General features: G+C 43.9%; 1 protein-coding gene across 2 annotated transcripts in view; it reads right to left on the reverse strand.

Moving 5' to 3' along the window:
• Positions 1-14,584, reverse strand: part of LOC138676345 (uncharacterized) — a 69,034-nt gene extending 54,450 nt beyond the window's left edge. Inside the window, exons 1-2 of one of the 2 annotated variants that reach the window (XM_069765542.1) lie at positions 14,514-14,584; positions 10,408-11,085 (exon numbers count right to left, since the gene is read on the reverse strand). In XM_069765542.1, coding sequence (XP_069621643.1) covers positions 10,408-11,058 — 651 coding nt within the window. In that variant the 5' untranslated portion in view covers positions 11,059-11,085; positions 14,514-14,584. The other variant, XM_069765543.1, reaches the window with a different exon arrangement.
• Between the last annotated feature and the right edge of the window lie 861 nt (positions 14,585-15,445).

Raw genomic sequence — 15,445 nt, forward strand, 5'->3', positions numbered from 1 at the left:
GCCCTGGCCGCTCGATACCAGCTTCAGTCAAATCCTGACTAATGACAACCCATTCTTTTCTAATAAGTGATTGCAGTTCATCACAGTTTGTTTTCATTTGTCTACCCGCTTTTTGATGATTGACCACAAGCTCTAAATGGGATTGATATCTGGAGAGTTTCCTGGCCATGGACGCAAAATTTCAATGTTTTGTTCACCAAGCCCACGGCGTTTTGACCGTTTCCGGCACCTACGCACTGCAGTACTCTGCTCTGCCCTCAACAGGACAGATAAGTACGCCTGCGCATGAGCGCCATGCCAAGTAGACTGTGTGGATCATGCAGCGAGGTGTCATCCACATGAAGCAAGCAGGAGGGCGGCATCGCAAGCAGATGAGAGGCGCCGGACCAAGAAGAGCGACACCCCCTCGGATCGGACCGCTCCGCCCCGCGGGTGAGTATAATAAAAGTTATTTTTCTTCTCTTACAGATCGGGTTGGGGGCTTATATACAGCATTATAGAATGCTGTATATATCAGCCCTGAAAGGCGGTGGCCGTAATTCGTGTTGGCCAAACCTGATGACAGGTTCACTTTAAAAAGTGTGCCAAGCATGGAACAGTCAAGAACCTCCCTGTGCGAGAGAGAAAGAGTAAAATTAACATGAGAGATCGTCCAAGGTTGATGCGAATGGTGGAAAAAACATCAAGTCAAACCTCCAAAGACCTGAAGGCCAACCTGGAACAGTCTGGGGTCATGGTTTCAACAAATACCATACACCGCACACTCAACCAAGCAGAGCTTTAAGGTCAAAGGCCAAGGAAGAAACCATTGCTGAAGAAAAGACATGAAAAGGAACGACTGATCTTTGCCAAAGAGTACATTGATAAACTACAATCCTTCTGGGAAAATGTTCTTAGACAGATGAAACAAAAATAGAGCCTTTTTGCAATACAAAGCAACAGTTTGTTTACAGACAGTGCAACAAAGCTTATAAGGAAAAGATCACCCTACTAACAGTTAAGCATGGTGGAGGATCCATAATGCTGTGGGGTTGCTTTGCTGGTCTGGTACCTAAGGACTTGACCTTATCACAAGAATCATTAAATAAGAGAATTATCAAGAGATTTTAGAGCAAAATGTCCTACCCTGTGTAAAACTTGGTTTGAGTCAAAGATCATGGGTTCTCCATCAAGACAATGACCCAAAGCACACATCCAAAAGTACACAGGAATGGTTGAAAAATTAAAAATGGACTGCTTTAAAATGGCCAGCAATTTGTCCTGACCTCAATCTCATTGAAAATCTTTGGGGTGAGCTGAAATCTGCCATTGGGAAAAAGAACCCTGCAAACATTCAAGAGCTTGACCAAATACAAGGGAATAGTGGGAGAAAATACCTGCTGAGAAGTGCAAGAAGCTTATAGAAGGCTACAAGAAACGTTTGGAGGCAGTCATCAATGCCAAAGGGTGTACAACCAAGTATTACTAAGGGGGGCCTTTATTGCTGCACATGCTATTTATTCTATTTCTTCTTTGAAATTGCAACATGTAAATTGAAAAACAATGTTTTATTGTTGCATTATTTTGGACCACTAATTAAACCCCCCCAGGACATAACTATGATACATGTCCATTTATTTCTGAAGATATTGTACAGTCTATGAAAAAAATGAAGGGGTGCCAATAATGATGAGCAGCATTGTATATGTTAGAAAAAAAGCAACGTGTAACGTGCTAATGAGTTGTACCAAATATATTTTTCCACTTTGCAATCTTTATGAGTCATATAACAAATGTTAAAAATTGCAACTTCGCTGAGAATAAGAACAGAGCGGGTATATATATATCACTGTAAGACAGTGATGGGTGTCTGTAAAACACCTATATTAATTCTTATCTAAAGCAGGATATTTGAATAAAGACATTTCCTATAATCATTTTCAAGTAAAAAAGATATACTCTGATCACCAGTCAAGTATATGAAACAATGTAGCTTACATCAATTTAGCATTAGTGTCTTGGAAGAGTCTCTTGCACAACATTGACCACAATGCAAATCTACTTAATGGCACAGTAAGGAACGTATATCAATGCAATGACGGCGGTTTCTTGATGGTGACGTGATCACATTAGAAACAATGGTGTTCATGCTGAACATATTAGTTCAAGACCCATGCCACTTTTTTTTCTGATGAAGGTTGCACAGCTTCAGTGTTAACCCCTTCATGACCCAGCCTATTTTGACCTTAAAGACCTTGCCGTTTTTTGCAATTCTGACCAGTGTCCCTTCATGAGGTAATAACTCAGGAACGCTTCAATGGATCCTAGCGGTTCTGAGATTGTTTTTTCGTGACATATTGGGCTTCATGTTAGTGGTAAATTTAGGTCAATAAATTCTGTGTTTATTTGTGATAAAAACGGAAATTTGGCGAAAATTTTGAAAATTTCGCAATTTTCACATTTTGAATTTTTATTCTGTTAAACCAGAGAGTTATGTGACACAAAATAGTTAATAAATAACATTTCCCACACGTCTACTTTACATCAGCACAATTTTGGAAACAAAATTTTTTTTTGCTAGGAAGTTATAAGGGTTAAAATTTGACCAGCGATTTCTCATTTTTACAACGAAATTTACAAAACCATTTTTTTTAGGGACCACCTCACATTTGAAGTCAGTTTGAGGGGTCTATATGGCTGAAAATACCCAAAAGTGACACCATTCTAAAAACTGCACCCCTCAAGGTGCACAAAACCACATTCAAGAAGTTTATTAACCCTTCAGGTGCTTCACAGCAGCAGAAGCAACATGGAAGGAAAAAATGAACATTTAACTTTTTAGTCACAAAAATGATTTTTCAGCAACAATTTTTTTATTTTCCCAATGGTAAAAGGAGAAACTGAACCACGTACGTTGTTGTCCAATTTGTCCTGAGTACGCCGATACCTCATATGTGGGGGTAAACCACTGTTCGGGCGCACGGCAGGGCTTGGAAGGGAAGGAGCGCCATTTGACTTTTTGAATGAAAAATTGGCTGCACTCTTTAGCGGACACCATGTCACATTTGGAGAGCCCCCGTGTGCCTAAAAATTGGAGCTCCCCCACAAGTGACCCCATTTTGGAAACTAGACGCCCCAAGGAACTTATCTAGATGCATAGTGAGCCCTTTAAACCCCCAGGTGCTTCACAAATTGATCCGTAAAAATGAAAAAGTACTTTTTTTTCACAAAAAAATTCTTTTAGCCTCAATTTTTTCATTTTCACATGGACAACAGGATAAAATGGATCCTAAAATTTGTTTGGCAATTTCTCCTGAGTACACCGATACTTCACATGTGGGGGTAAACCACTGTTTGGGCACATGGTAAGGCTCGGAAGGGAAGGAGCGCCATTTGACTTTTTGAATGAAAAATTATCTCCATCGATAGCGGACACCATGTCGCGTTTGGAGAGACCCTGTGTGCTTAAACATTGGAGCTCCCCCACAAGTGACCCCATTTTGGAAACTGGACCCCCCAAGGAACTTATCTAGATGCCTAGTGAGCACTTTAAACCCTCAGGTGCTTCACAAATTGATCCGTAAAAATGAAAAAGTACTTTTTTTTCACAAAAAATTTATTTTCGCCTCAATTTTTTCATTTTCACATGGGCAATAGGATAAAATGGATCCTAAAATTTGTTGAGCAATTTCTCCCGAGTACGCCGATACCTCATATGTGGGGGTAAACCACTGTTTGGGCACACGGCAGGGCTCGGAAGGGAAGGCGCGCCTTTTAACTTTTTGAATGGAAAATTAGCTCCAATTGTTAGCGGACACCATGTCGCATTTGGAGAGCCCCTGTGTGCCTATGCAATGGAGCTCCCCCACAAGTGACCCCATTTTGGAAACTAGACCCCCCAAGGAACTTATCTAGATGCATACTGAGCACTTTAAACCCCCAGGTGCTTCACAGAAGTTTATAATGCAGAGCCATGAAAATAAAAAATAATTTTTCTTTTCTCAAAAATGATTTTTTAGCCTGGAATTTCCTATTTTGCCAATGGTAATAGGAGAAATTGGACCACAAATGTTGTTGTCCAGTTTGTCCTGAGTATGCAGATACCCCATATGTGGGGGTAAACCACTGTTTGGGCGCACGGCAGGGCTCAGAAGGGAAGGCACGCCATTTGGCTTTTTAAATGGAAAATTAGCTCCAATCATTAGCGGACACCATGTCGCGTTTGGAGAGCCCCTGTGTGCCTAAACATTGGAGATCCCCCACAAATTACCCCATTTTGGAAACTAGACCCCCAAAGGAACTAATCTAGATGTGTAGTGAGCACTTTGAACCCTCAAGTGCTTCACAGAAGTTTATAACGCAGAGCCATGAAAATAAAAAAAAAAAATTATTTTCTCAAAAATGAATTTTAGCCCGCAATTTTTTATTTTCCCAAGGGTAACAGGAGAAATTTGACCCCAAAAGTTGTTGTCCAGTTTCTCCTGAGTACGCTGATACCCCATATGTGGGGGTAAACCACTGTTTAGGCACATGCTGGGGCTCGGAAGTGAAGTAGTGACGTTTTGAAATGCAGACTTTGATGGAATGCTCTGCGGGCGTCACGTTGCGTTTGCAGAGCCCCTGATGTGGCTAAACAGTAGAAACCCCCCACAAGTGACCCCATTTTGGAAACTAGACCCCGAAAGGAACTTATCTAGATGTGAGGTGAGCACTTTGAACCCCCAAGTGCTTCACAGAAGTTCATAACACAGAGCAGTGAAAATAATAAATACGTTTTCTTTCCTCAAAAATAATTTTTTAGCCCAGAATTTTTTATTTTCCCAAGGGTTACAGGAGAAATTGGACCACAAAAGTTGTTGTCCAGTTTCTCCTGAGTACGCTGATACCCCATGTGTGGGGGTAAACCACTGTTTGGGCACACGTGGGGGCTCAGAAGGGAAGTAGTGACTTTTGAAATGCAGACTTTGATGGAATGGTCTGCGGGCGTCACATTGCGTTTGCAGAGCCCCTGGTGTGCCTAAACAGTAGAAACCCCCCACAAGTGACCCCATTTTGGAAACTAGACCCCCAAAGGAACTTATCTAGATGTGTGGTGAGCACTTTCAACCCCCAAGTGCTTTACAGAAGTTTATAACGCAGAGCCGTGAAAATAATAAATACGTTTTCTTTCCTCAAAAATAATTTTTTAGCCCAGAATTTTTTATTTTCCTAAGGGTTACAGGAGAAATTGGACCACAAAAGTTGTTGTCCAGTTTCTCCTGAGTACGCTGATGCCCCATGTGTGGGGGTAAACCACTGTTTGGGCACACGTGGGGGCTCAGAAGGGAAGTAGTGACTTTTGAAATGCAGACTTTGATGGAATGGTCTGCGGGCGTCATGTTGCGTTTGCAGAGCCCCTGGTGTGCCTAAACAGTAGAAACCCCCCACAAGTGACCCCATTTTGGAAACTAGACCCCCCAAGGAACTTATCTAGATATGTGGTGAGCACTTTGAACCCCCAAGTGCTTCACAGACGTTTACAACGCAGAGCCGTGAAAATAAAAAATCATTTTTCTTTCCTCAAAAATGATGTTTTAGCAAGCAATTTTTTATTTTCTCAAGGGTAACAGGAGAAGTTGGACCCCAGTAATTGTTGCGCAGTTTGTCCTGAGTATGCTGGTACCCCATATGTGGGGGTAAACCACTGTTTGGGCACACGTCGGGGTTCGGAAGTGAGGGAGCACCATTTGAATTTTTGAATACAAGATTGGCTGGAATCAATGGTGGCGCCATGTTGCGTTTGGAGACCCCCTGAAGTGCCTAAACAGTGGAAACCCCTCAATTCTACCTCCAACACACCCCTAACCCTTATCCCAACTGTAGCCGTAACCCTAATCACAACCCTAACCCCAACACACCCCTAACCACAACCCTAACCCCAACACACCCCTAACCCTAACCACAACCCTAATTCCAACCCAACTCTAAGGCTATGTGCCAACGTTGCGGATTCGTATGAGATTTTTCAGCATCATTTTTGAAAAATCCGCGGGTAAAAGGCACTGCGTTTTACCTGTGGATTTACCGTGGATTTCCAGTGTTTTTTGTGCGGATTTCACCTGTGGATTCCTATTAAGGAACAGGTGTAAAACGCTGCGGAATCCGCACAAAGAATTGGCATGCTGCGGAAAATACAACGCAGCGTTCCCGCGCGGTATTTTCTGCACCATGGGCACAGCGGATTTGGTTTTCCATATGTTTACATGGTACTGTAAACCTGATGGAACACTGCTGCGAATCCGCAGCGGCCAATCCGCACCGTGTGCACATGGCCTAATTCTAAAGGTATGTGCACACGCTGCGGAAAACGCTGCGGATCCGCAGCAGTTTCCCATGAGTGTACAGTTCAATGTGAACCTATGGGAACCAAAAATCGCTGTACACATGCTGCGGAAAAACTGCACGGAAACGCAGCGGTTTACATTCCGCAGCATGTCACTTCTTTCTGCGGATTCCGCAGCGGTTTTAGAACTGCTCCAATAGAAAATCGCAGTTGTAAAACCGCAGTGAAATGCGCAGAAAAACCGCGGTAAATCCACGATAAATCGGCAGCGGTTTAGCACTGTGGATTTTTCAAATCCGCTGCGGAAAAATCCGCATAGGACCAGAATACGTGTGCACATACCGAAACCCTAACCCTAGCCCTAACCCTACCCTAACCCTAACCCTAACCCTAGCCCTAACCCTACCCCTACCCCTAACCCTAGCCCTAACCCTACCCCTAACCCTACCCCTAACCCTAACCCTAGTTCTTACCCCAACCTTAGTGAAAAAAAAAAAAATTCTTTATTTTTTTTATTGTCCCTATCTATGGGGGTGACAAAGGGGGGGGTCATTTACTATTTTTTTTATTTTGATCACTGAGATAGGATATATCTCAGTGATCAAAATTCACTCTGGAACGAATCTGCCGGCCGGCAGATTCGGCGGGCGCACTGCACATGCGCCCGCCATTTTGGAAGATGGCGGCGCCCAGGAAAGAAGACGGACGGACCTCGGGCGGCCAGGTAAGTATAAGGGGGGGAGATCAGGGCACGGGGGGGGCGTCGGAGCACGGGGGGGTGGATCGGATCATGGGGGGGGGTGGATCGGAACACGGGAGGGAGGATTGGAGCACGGGGAAGGATTGGAGCACGGGGTGAGGGATCGCTGTGCGGGGGGGGTGGATCGGAGCACGGGGGGGGGGGTCGCTGTGTGCGGGGGGGGGATCGGAGTGCGGGGGGGTTTGATTGCAGCACAGGGGGTGTGATTGGTGCACGGGGAAGCGGACAGGAGGACGGGGGAGCGGAGCACAGGACGGAGGGGAGCGGACCACAGATCGGGGGGGTGGGGGGGCGATCGGAGGGGTGGGGTGGGTGCACATAAGTGTTTCCAGCCATGGCCGATGATATTGCAGCATCGGCCATGGCTGGATTGTAATATTTCACCAGTTTTTTAGGTGAAATATTACAAATCGCTCTGATTGGCAGTTTCACTTTCAACAGCCAATCAGAGCGATCGTAGCCACGAGGGGGTGAAGCCACCCCCCCTGGGCTAAACTACCACTCCCCCTGTCCCTGCAGATCGGGTGAAATGGGAGTTAACCCTTTCACCCGGCCTGCAGGGACGCGATCTTTCCATGACGCATATGCTGCGTCATGGGTCGGAATGGCACCGACTTTCATGACGCAGCGTATGCGTCAAAGGTCGGGAAGGGGTTAACTGTGTTATACAACCTGGCACCGTCCAGCTTTGTGCAGTCTTGAAAAGCAGTTACACCATAAGGCTACTTTCACACTAGCGTCGTACTCGGCCCGTCGCAGTGCGTCGGGCCAACGTACCGACGCTAGCAGTGAATGCGCCGCACAACAGGGGCAGCGGACGCATTTTTCCAGTGCATCCGCTGCCCCATTGTGAGTTGCGGGGAGGCGGGGGCGGAGTTCCGGCCGCGCATGCGCGGTCAGAAACGGTGGACACAGCGCAGCAAAAAACGTTACATGTAACTTTTTTGCTGTCGGCGGTCCGCCACAACATGGCGCAACCGTCAAACGATGGCTGCAACGTGTGTCAATGCGTCGCTAATGTTAGTCTATGGGGAAAAAACGCATCCTGCAGACAACATTGCAGGATGCGTTTTTTCCCCTAAACGACGCATTGCGACGTATTGAAAACGACGCTAGTGTGAAAGTAGCCTAAGGCTATGTGCACACGTAAGAAAAGAGGTGCAGAATTTTCTGCACAAAATCCGCATCTCCTGGCAGAATCCGCAGCTGCGGATTTGCTGTAGTTTTAGTGCGTTTTTTGTGCGGAATTGCTGTATATTTTGTGCTGATTTTCTGCAGTTTTTACCACTGCGGATTTCTATTAATGGAGGGGTGCAGAAACGCTGCACATCTGCACAAAATCAGTGACATGCACTTCTTTGAAATCTGCAGCGTTTCTGCGCAGATTTTTCTGCACCATGTGCACAGCTTTTTTTTTTACATTGATTTACATTGTACAGTAAATCACAGTGCAGATCTGCAGTGTTTCTGCGCAGAAAAAAACGCTGCAGATCTGCACTAAATCTGCATCGTGTGCACACAGCCTAAGTCGATGCTAGCACTGATCAGCTGTGTGTAACATGCAATATTAATTGTAGTTTCCCCCCTGGGTTTCTGCCTATGAGGTATGTTCACATGACACATAATAGGCGCTGGCAAACCCTCTGAGATTTTCCAGGGGAAAACAACTCAGAAACAGGACGTCTTTTTTTGTTGTTTTCTTGGCATCCTTGCAACCAACACTTTTTTTGTTTCTTTTCTGTTAACTGTATATAAAAAATAGTGATGGGTTCCTAACAGAAGTTGGCAGAAGATTCTAGTCACTTCTTTTAGCTGTATCACAGCTTTGAAAGATTGAAGTGAATGAAAGAAGATCAAAAAGACAAAACATATTCACAGAAAGTCATTTTTACATTAGTGATGAGCAAGCGTGCTCGTGTGCTAATAGAGTATCTTCGGCGTGCTCGAATGCTTTGCAGGATGGAGCCGACGTGGCTGCACAGCTCTTGGCTGTTCGACAGTCCCAACACATGCAGGGATAGCCTCTTTGTTAAACATCCCCTACATGTGTTGCGGCTGTTGCATATCGCATACGTCTGACACCAGCGAACTTGACTACGTGCACTGCGCATGCTGTGAGGATTCACAAGTCTGCAGTTACATAGATTGACTGCAGACTTTTGTGCCAAACCTGTATAACCCCTTCAACACTGGTTTTCCAGGTCGCTACAAATGACCCATCAAATTAGGTTTCATTCAGATGACAATTTTACACTTACATGTTCTACTTGTGTTTTTCACAGAAAGAACACCTAAACATTAAAGTCTATGGTGCTGTTTACATGTCCATTTTTTTTTACAGACTTGTAATGGAGTGATCGGAATCACAGATCAAAATCCCACAAGTTTATGGCTCCGTGAAAATCATGAAAAGCACATGGATGCCATCCAAGTGAAATCTGCTTTTAATAATGCAATTGGCTAGGAGAAGATGTGTTTTTTTTTGCATATTAAACTCGCGTCTTATTCACACGTGTATGCATGCATAGGAATGCTTGCACCAACTTACAGCTACTGTAAAGCCTGCAAAGTTTACAGGCATGTCTGAACTGCTGGAAAAAAAACAGTACTTATTAACATTGTTTGCATAAAATTATTAGTATGAGACTATGAGTGAACATAAGACACTTTTTAATTATATCACTAGACAAAAAAATCCCTCTTCTCTCTGCATGCCCCACTCACTATTCTTAAATGAATAATTAACTCTTAAAACTAGCTAATCTTTCTTGAGACATGAGTTGGCTCACTTAGGAATCAGGTTACAAGCTGCCCATAAGAGTTTATGGAGAAGAGAAGGGGAGGAAAAGCAGTATTGAGACACAGGCACCTTGCTTTTTAGCACGTGTTCTATCGCACCGATTCACAGATACCCTGCTCAGAACTGAGATATACTATCCTCCCTGCTGCTATTTCTGATCGTGTGCTACAAAGAAATAGGGGATCAGAATCTCATTTTATCTCTGCGTATGGGGGATTTCATAGCGACTAGTCTACACCAACTAGAAGGGAAACTGACATTTAGCGATTGAACCTGCAGAGAGGAAACTGGTGAAAAATACAAGATCTAAATTGCGTAATTGCCAGAAATGCATAGATGACAGCTTATTTGAGAGTCATGTGAAATGGCGGGTGCAGAAATAAAGATAAAAATAAAAGTAGAACTAAAAAGGACACATGTACATATACAAGTTTTTTGTTGATTACCTTGTTTTGCCTCCTTTACAATGAAGAATTATTCATTTATTATGATTTCTCATAAACAAAACTATAATGTGCTGTTTTTGGATACGGGTTACTGACTCACCCAGTCTGGATCTGTAGGCTCCACAGTTACCCTATAATATGTTACTTTTCCATCCTCTCTCTCTTGGATGATCAGTTTGTCCTTCGGAAACCGCTTCAAGAGTTGGGATATTTCCGTGTCTCTAAGCTTGGTGGCCAACTCTGCAGTAAGATTTGTAGTCCTTATTTCTTCTGGAATAACTGATGGTCGCTCCACCTTCGTTCTAAAAGGAGGTTTCTTATTCCCAGAGAAGTTATCGCGTACTGCTGGAAGGGTCTGTGGATGCCAAAACCTGCAGTTTTGATCCATAGAGCAGTATCCAGATGCAAAGTATCGGCAAAGCTTTCTGTTTCGATATTGCTTGTTTGGCAATTCAGTTTGATTCTTTGGCAGAACAGGGTTCAGTTCGTCTTTGTTATGAGGAACCAGCGGTTCTGTAACCTTATTCTGTTCCCCGGAATCAGTTGGTAGGACTGGCTTTTTCTCAGGACGTCTGTCATCTATACGTTGGTGTAGAAAACGACATCTCTGTCCAAACTGACAGTGACGTCCCTGGGAGTAAAACCTACACAAGCGAGGCGGCTGGGCATGCGGTGTCAAAATCTGATTCTGAGCAGTGACCTCTTGCGTGGCAGGAGGGAGTTCGGTGCTTTGTACTTCACTTTCAGCCATTATAGAAGAATGCAGAAGAAAAGTAACCTAAAGTGAATAGATTACAGTCAGAAGTGCTTGGTTTCTATAAATCATCCTCAAGGTGTTCAAAGCGTTATCAACATACCAGAAAACTGTTATGATGGCCTTAGAAGTAATGAAATGATACATCAAGGGTTCCATCATCATGAAGGAAATAGCGCAGCATGCCGCACTATTCCAGCAATCATAAGGATTGAAACTTGACAAAACCAGTTAGAAATAGAGATGAGCGAATATGTTCAGCTCCATCCTTATTCAGCAAGCTATAGCGCTTACCGAATCAGCTGCAGAGGGAACCCGGATACCTGGAGCGCTCCAGATAATCAGCTGTCCAGCACCGCAGCTACATGTGTCGCGGCTGTTTCACAGAAGATGCATGGTTTTGTTGTTTGTTGGACAAATATGCTTATTTTCTTTAATTTTTGGATGGGGAAAAGAGGGGCGATTTGAATTTTTATAGTTCTTTTCATTTTTCTAACATTTTTTTTTACTTTTATCTTTATTTTTTAGTCCTTATATCATTCTGCAAGGACACCACCAAGACCTGGCGAGACTGTTTCTTTTTCAAAATTGTTTACAGTTTATTTGTACATCACCTCAATAGGTACTTTATTGCACATGATTACTGATTACTGAAAATCTTTTTTTTAGGTGATAACTTTTATGAGGTTACTTCTGTGTTTTTATGTTTGTTAATTAGTCTGTGGCTATTTTATCCTAATATAGTCAAAGTTATATTTTAATACTTCTACCATGCTGAAGCCAAATCCGATATCTTGATTGGCAGTATATAACCAAGTCTTATACTCTTGCCTTTGATATGTTATTGTCACTGTTGGTTCAGTAACTTATACTGTGACTTCTATTTACTAGCTCTATACCGTGGCATTTTCATCACTAATTAAGCACTTGCGCTTTATATATTCGCTCATCAATATTTCACCCAGTACTGCACTTTGGTATACACTGCTGATGCTTTTCTTTTTATACTCTTTATGTCATTTTTAATCTTGTCTTCTACATTGATATTTATTATCCAGTGTATCATATGGTGTCTTTAAAAAAAAAAAATCATGGATTTGATAATTAACCTTGGAATATCTATTTTATATTACTCTAAGTAGTTCTTTCATGGTTATAATAAAATGGAATTAGGCTTCTCCTAAAGACGAGCGAGTGGTGACCAGGGCTGTGTTGGGGGGTGCAAGCTACACCCCCTTAACCCTGTTCTTATGTTATTAGGATTTCAACTGCTATTATAAATATTTGTTCCTGGGAAACACCTTTCCCTAGGACTCAGCCTTCGCAGGAATAGATATAGTGCAAATGGCGTAAGAGCAGCTGAAAACCTAATAACATAGAAGGAAGCATTGAAGGGAAGTTGTGCCCCATCTCCCTGCACCATCGCCGGTTCCAGTCACCACTCACAAAAATAATTAAATCTCAGGCATCCTCAGTGAAAGTGTTCACGTCAGTATTAGGCTATGTGCACACGTATAATGGTCCACTGCAGATTTTTCCGCAGCGGATTTGATAAATCTGCAGGGCAAAAACGCTACCTTTTTGCTGCAGATTTATCGCGGATTTCACCGCGGTTTTACAACTGTGGTTTTCTATAGGAGCAATTGTTTTACATTTAATTTTTTTATGATACATTACTTTTAAGATAGGAAACTAAATTTTGCTACAAATTTGTGGTGCCAATTAAGCAATGTTAAGCCTGACTAGTTTAGGTTTACACAGTCTAAAAACTACGGACATTTTAGTAAACCTGCCCCAATATCTCAAGCCAAGGTGGCTTTCAATAAATCTGCACTTTGGAATGTTAAGGGTATGTGTCCGCGTTCAGGATTGCATCGGGATTTGGTCAGGATTTTATGCAGGTAAAATCCTGACCAAATCTGCACCTGAGGTCACTGGCAGGTCACCTGCGCTGTCCTTGCGTTTTTTCTGCAATGTAAAGACAAGCTGCGTTCTTAAAAGACGCGCCGCATGTGCGTTTTCGCGAATCTGCCGCATGCGTCTTTTAATGCATAGTGGAGACAGGATTTCATGAAATCCCCTCCACTATGCTGTAACATCTGGACGCTGCGTTTTTGACGCTGCGGCTCAACGCAGCGTCAAAAACGCAGCGTTTCCTGAACGTGGAAACAAACCCTTATGGTTTGCACAACATGGCACTACCTTACTACCCGTCTTCAAATCAGCGATGTACGACCTGCCTGCAATTTCTGTTTTTTAACAACTCTATAATTGCTACACAACCACAACATTTATGATTATATGATCAGAGGCACAATGCCATAGGGTACATTCAGACTGAATAATTTTATAGGGCAGATTTACACAAGTGTATTTAACTGTTTGTATACAGCCTGCAATGGCAGGACAGACTGTGTGCATCTCCCAACCCGAGCTTACAATCTCAGACACGTATAAGGCTAGCTGCAGACAACTGTATGTTCTCTCATCTGAGATGATCAAGCTGATTATGCAAATCACACTCTGATCAGATTCTATCGGATGAGAAGAAAAAAAAAATGTCTCCATCTTCTCCCTGGTGTCAGTGTGCGGAAATCGTACTGCACTTAGATGTCACCCAAGCGCAGTCCGATGTTTTTCAGGCACTCATTGACTTGCATGGCTGAGTGTGATCCAAATATTAGATCAAATATGGGCATGCTGTGATTTTTTCCTTGGACCAGCTTTACTTGAGGAACGAAATTAGACATATGCACGATGTAATAGAACACTGATCTGAGGTTGCCTCACGGTTGGACCAAATTACGGTGGTCTGCATGAGTCCTAAGGCTGTAAGCCGGGGTGGGGAGATCGGGCATTGGGTCCATATACAGACCATGAAGTACACTACGATGAACCTGGCCTTTTGTGGACTGTGGGGTAGATTGGGCACCAAAATCCACTTGACTCAATGCTTCAAATATCCTATGAATAAACGCACAAGGGCTCGTCTTATTTTCTGAGTATTTTTTTTCAATGTGGAAAAACATTAATTCTTGAGGAGTTTCTTATGAAAATCGCTTCAAATCTGACTTCTGAATCCATTTTAGCAAATAATAAAGAAAACATCCAGAAAATGATTTTGAAATTATTTTCTCTTCCAGAAAAGTCCACGTAAAAAAAAGCTGTGACCAAACCCTGACAGATCCCTGAGGTAGCCCAGCCCGTGTGGAGGCTTGTTATGTGTATTCCCATATACTACATATATATACATGCACACTGTCCTGGTGCGGTGCAATGGCCGCTGTGCTGGGGGCTCTAGCAGCAGCTGGCACCAGGCTCCGGGCCGTGCCCTCCGTGCACACAGTGCACTGCACCCCCTATTCTCCAAGCTGCCTGTGTCTGCGGGATTCCGGTGTCACACACAATGGCGTTCTTCTAGTCCCCAGCTCAGACCAGCTCCTGTCACCCACCTGCACACCGGTACAGCACGGAAACCAGTCCCCCACAGCAACCTTGTCCTCTAGAATTACCTTCCCCGCTTGTGTGCGCAGCCGCCGTTGGTTCCGTGTCAATAACCTGCAGGGAGGGCAGGGCTGCTGCGTGCTGTGTGGATTTCACAATGTTATTAATGGTTGTAGACAGTGTCATTAACCCCAGTGCCGTGCACGGTGTAGGGCGACTATGGCCAGGACAATGTTGCCACCATGACAAGCATCCTTGTCTCAGTACCCTTGGGGTCAGCACTGTGACCCCACTGACTTGTAGTGTGCTGTCCATTTAGGAACCAGTCCAGCGGCCTCATCAGTGGTCTCATCAGTGGTCTGTGACTGTTGGTCGGGAGCCCTGATAACAACCACCTACATCACAGAATCGTTGACTCCATTTTTGATCAGCCGGCCTGGCACAAAGTCTTTGTTGTGTCATGAAGGGCATATGACATCATACCTCCCAACTTTTGAAGAAGGCCAGGAGGGACAAAGGTAGCAGTGCAGCAGTGGCAAAGTTTAGGCCGCGCCCTGACCACACCCATTTCACAACTAGTCACACCCATAGCCACGCCCAACCACACCCATTTAGCACTGCTGATCACACTGTTTTATAAACAAATATAAAGCTGAATGTGTGTGTGTGTGTGCGTGCGTGTGTGTGCGTGCGTGCGTGTGTGTGTGTGTGCGTATGTCTGGAATTGGCATCTGCACCGTCGCAGCTACAGCCACAAAATTTTGCACAGTCACACGTCTGGACCCTGAGAGCACATTTCAAAAACCTGACCTGCACATCCAAACATAGACTGAGTGTGAACAGGTGCTGAACCCAGAGTCGCCAACTCGTATATAGTTAAGTAAAAAGGGCAGCACACTGTAGCGCCAAAACATGCAAACTTGAAAACACGAAATTTGAA

Source organism: Ranitomeya imitator, chromosome 4 (assembly GCF_032444005.1).
Source record: "Ranitomeya imitator isolate aRanImi1 chromosome 4, aRanImi1.pri, whole genome shotgun sequence".
Lineage (NCBI taxonomy): Eukaryota > Metazoa > Chordata > Amphibia > Anura > Dendrobatidae > Ranitomeya > Ranitomeya imitator.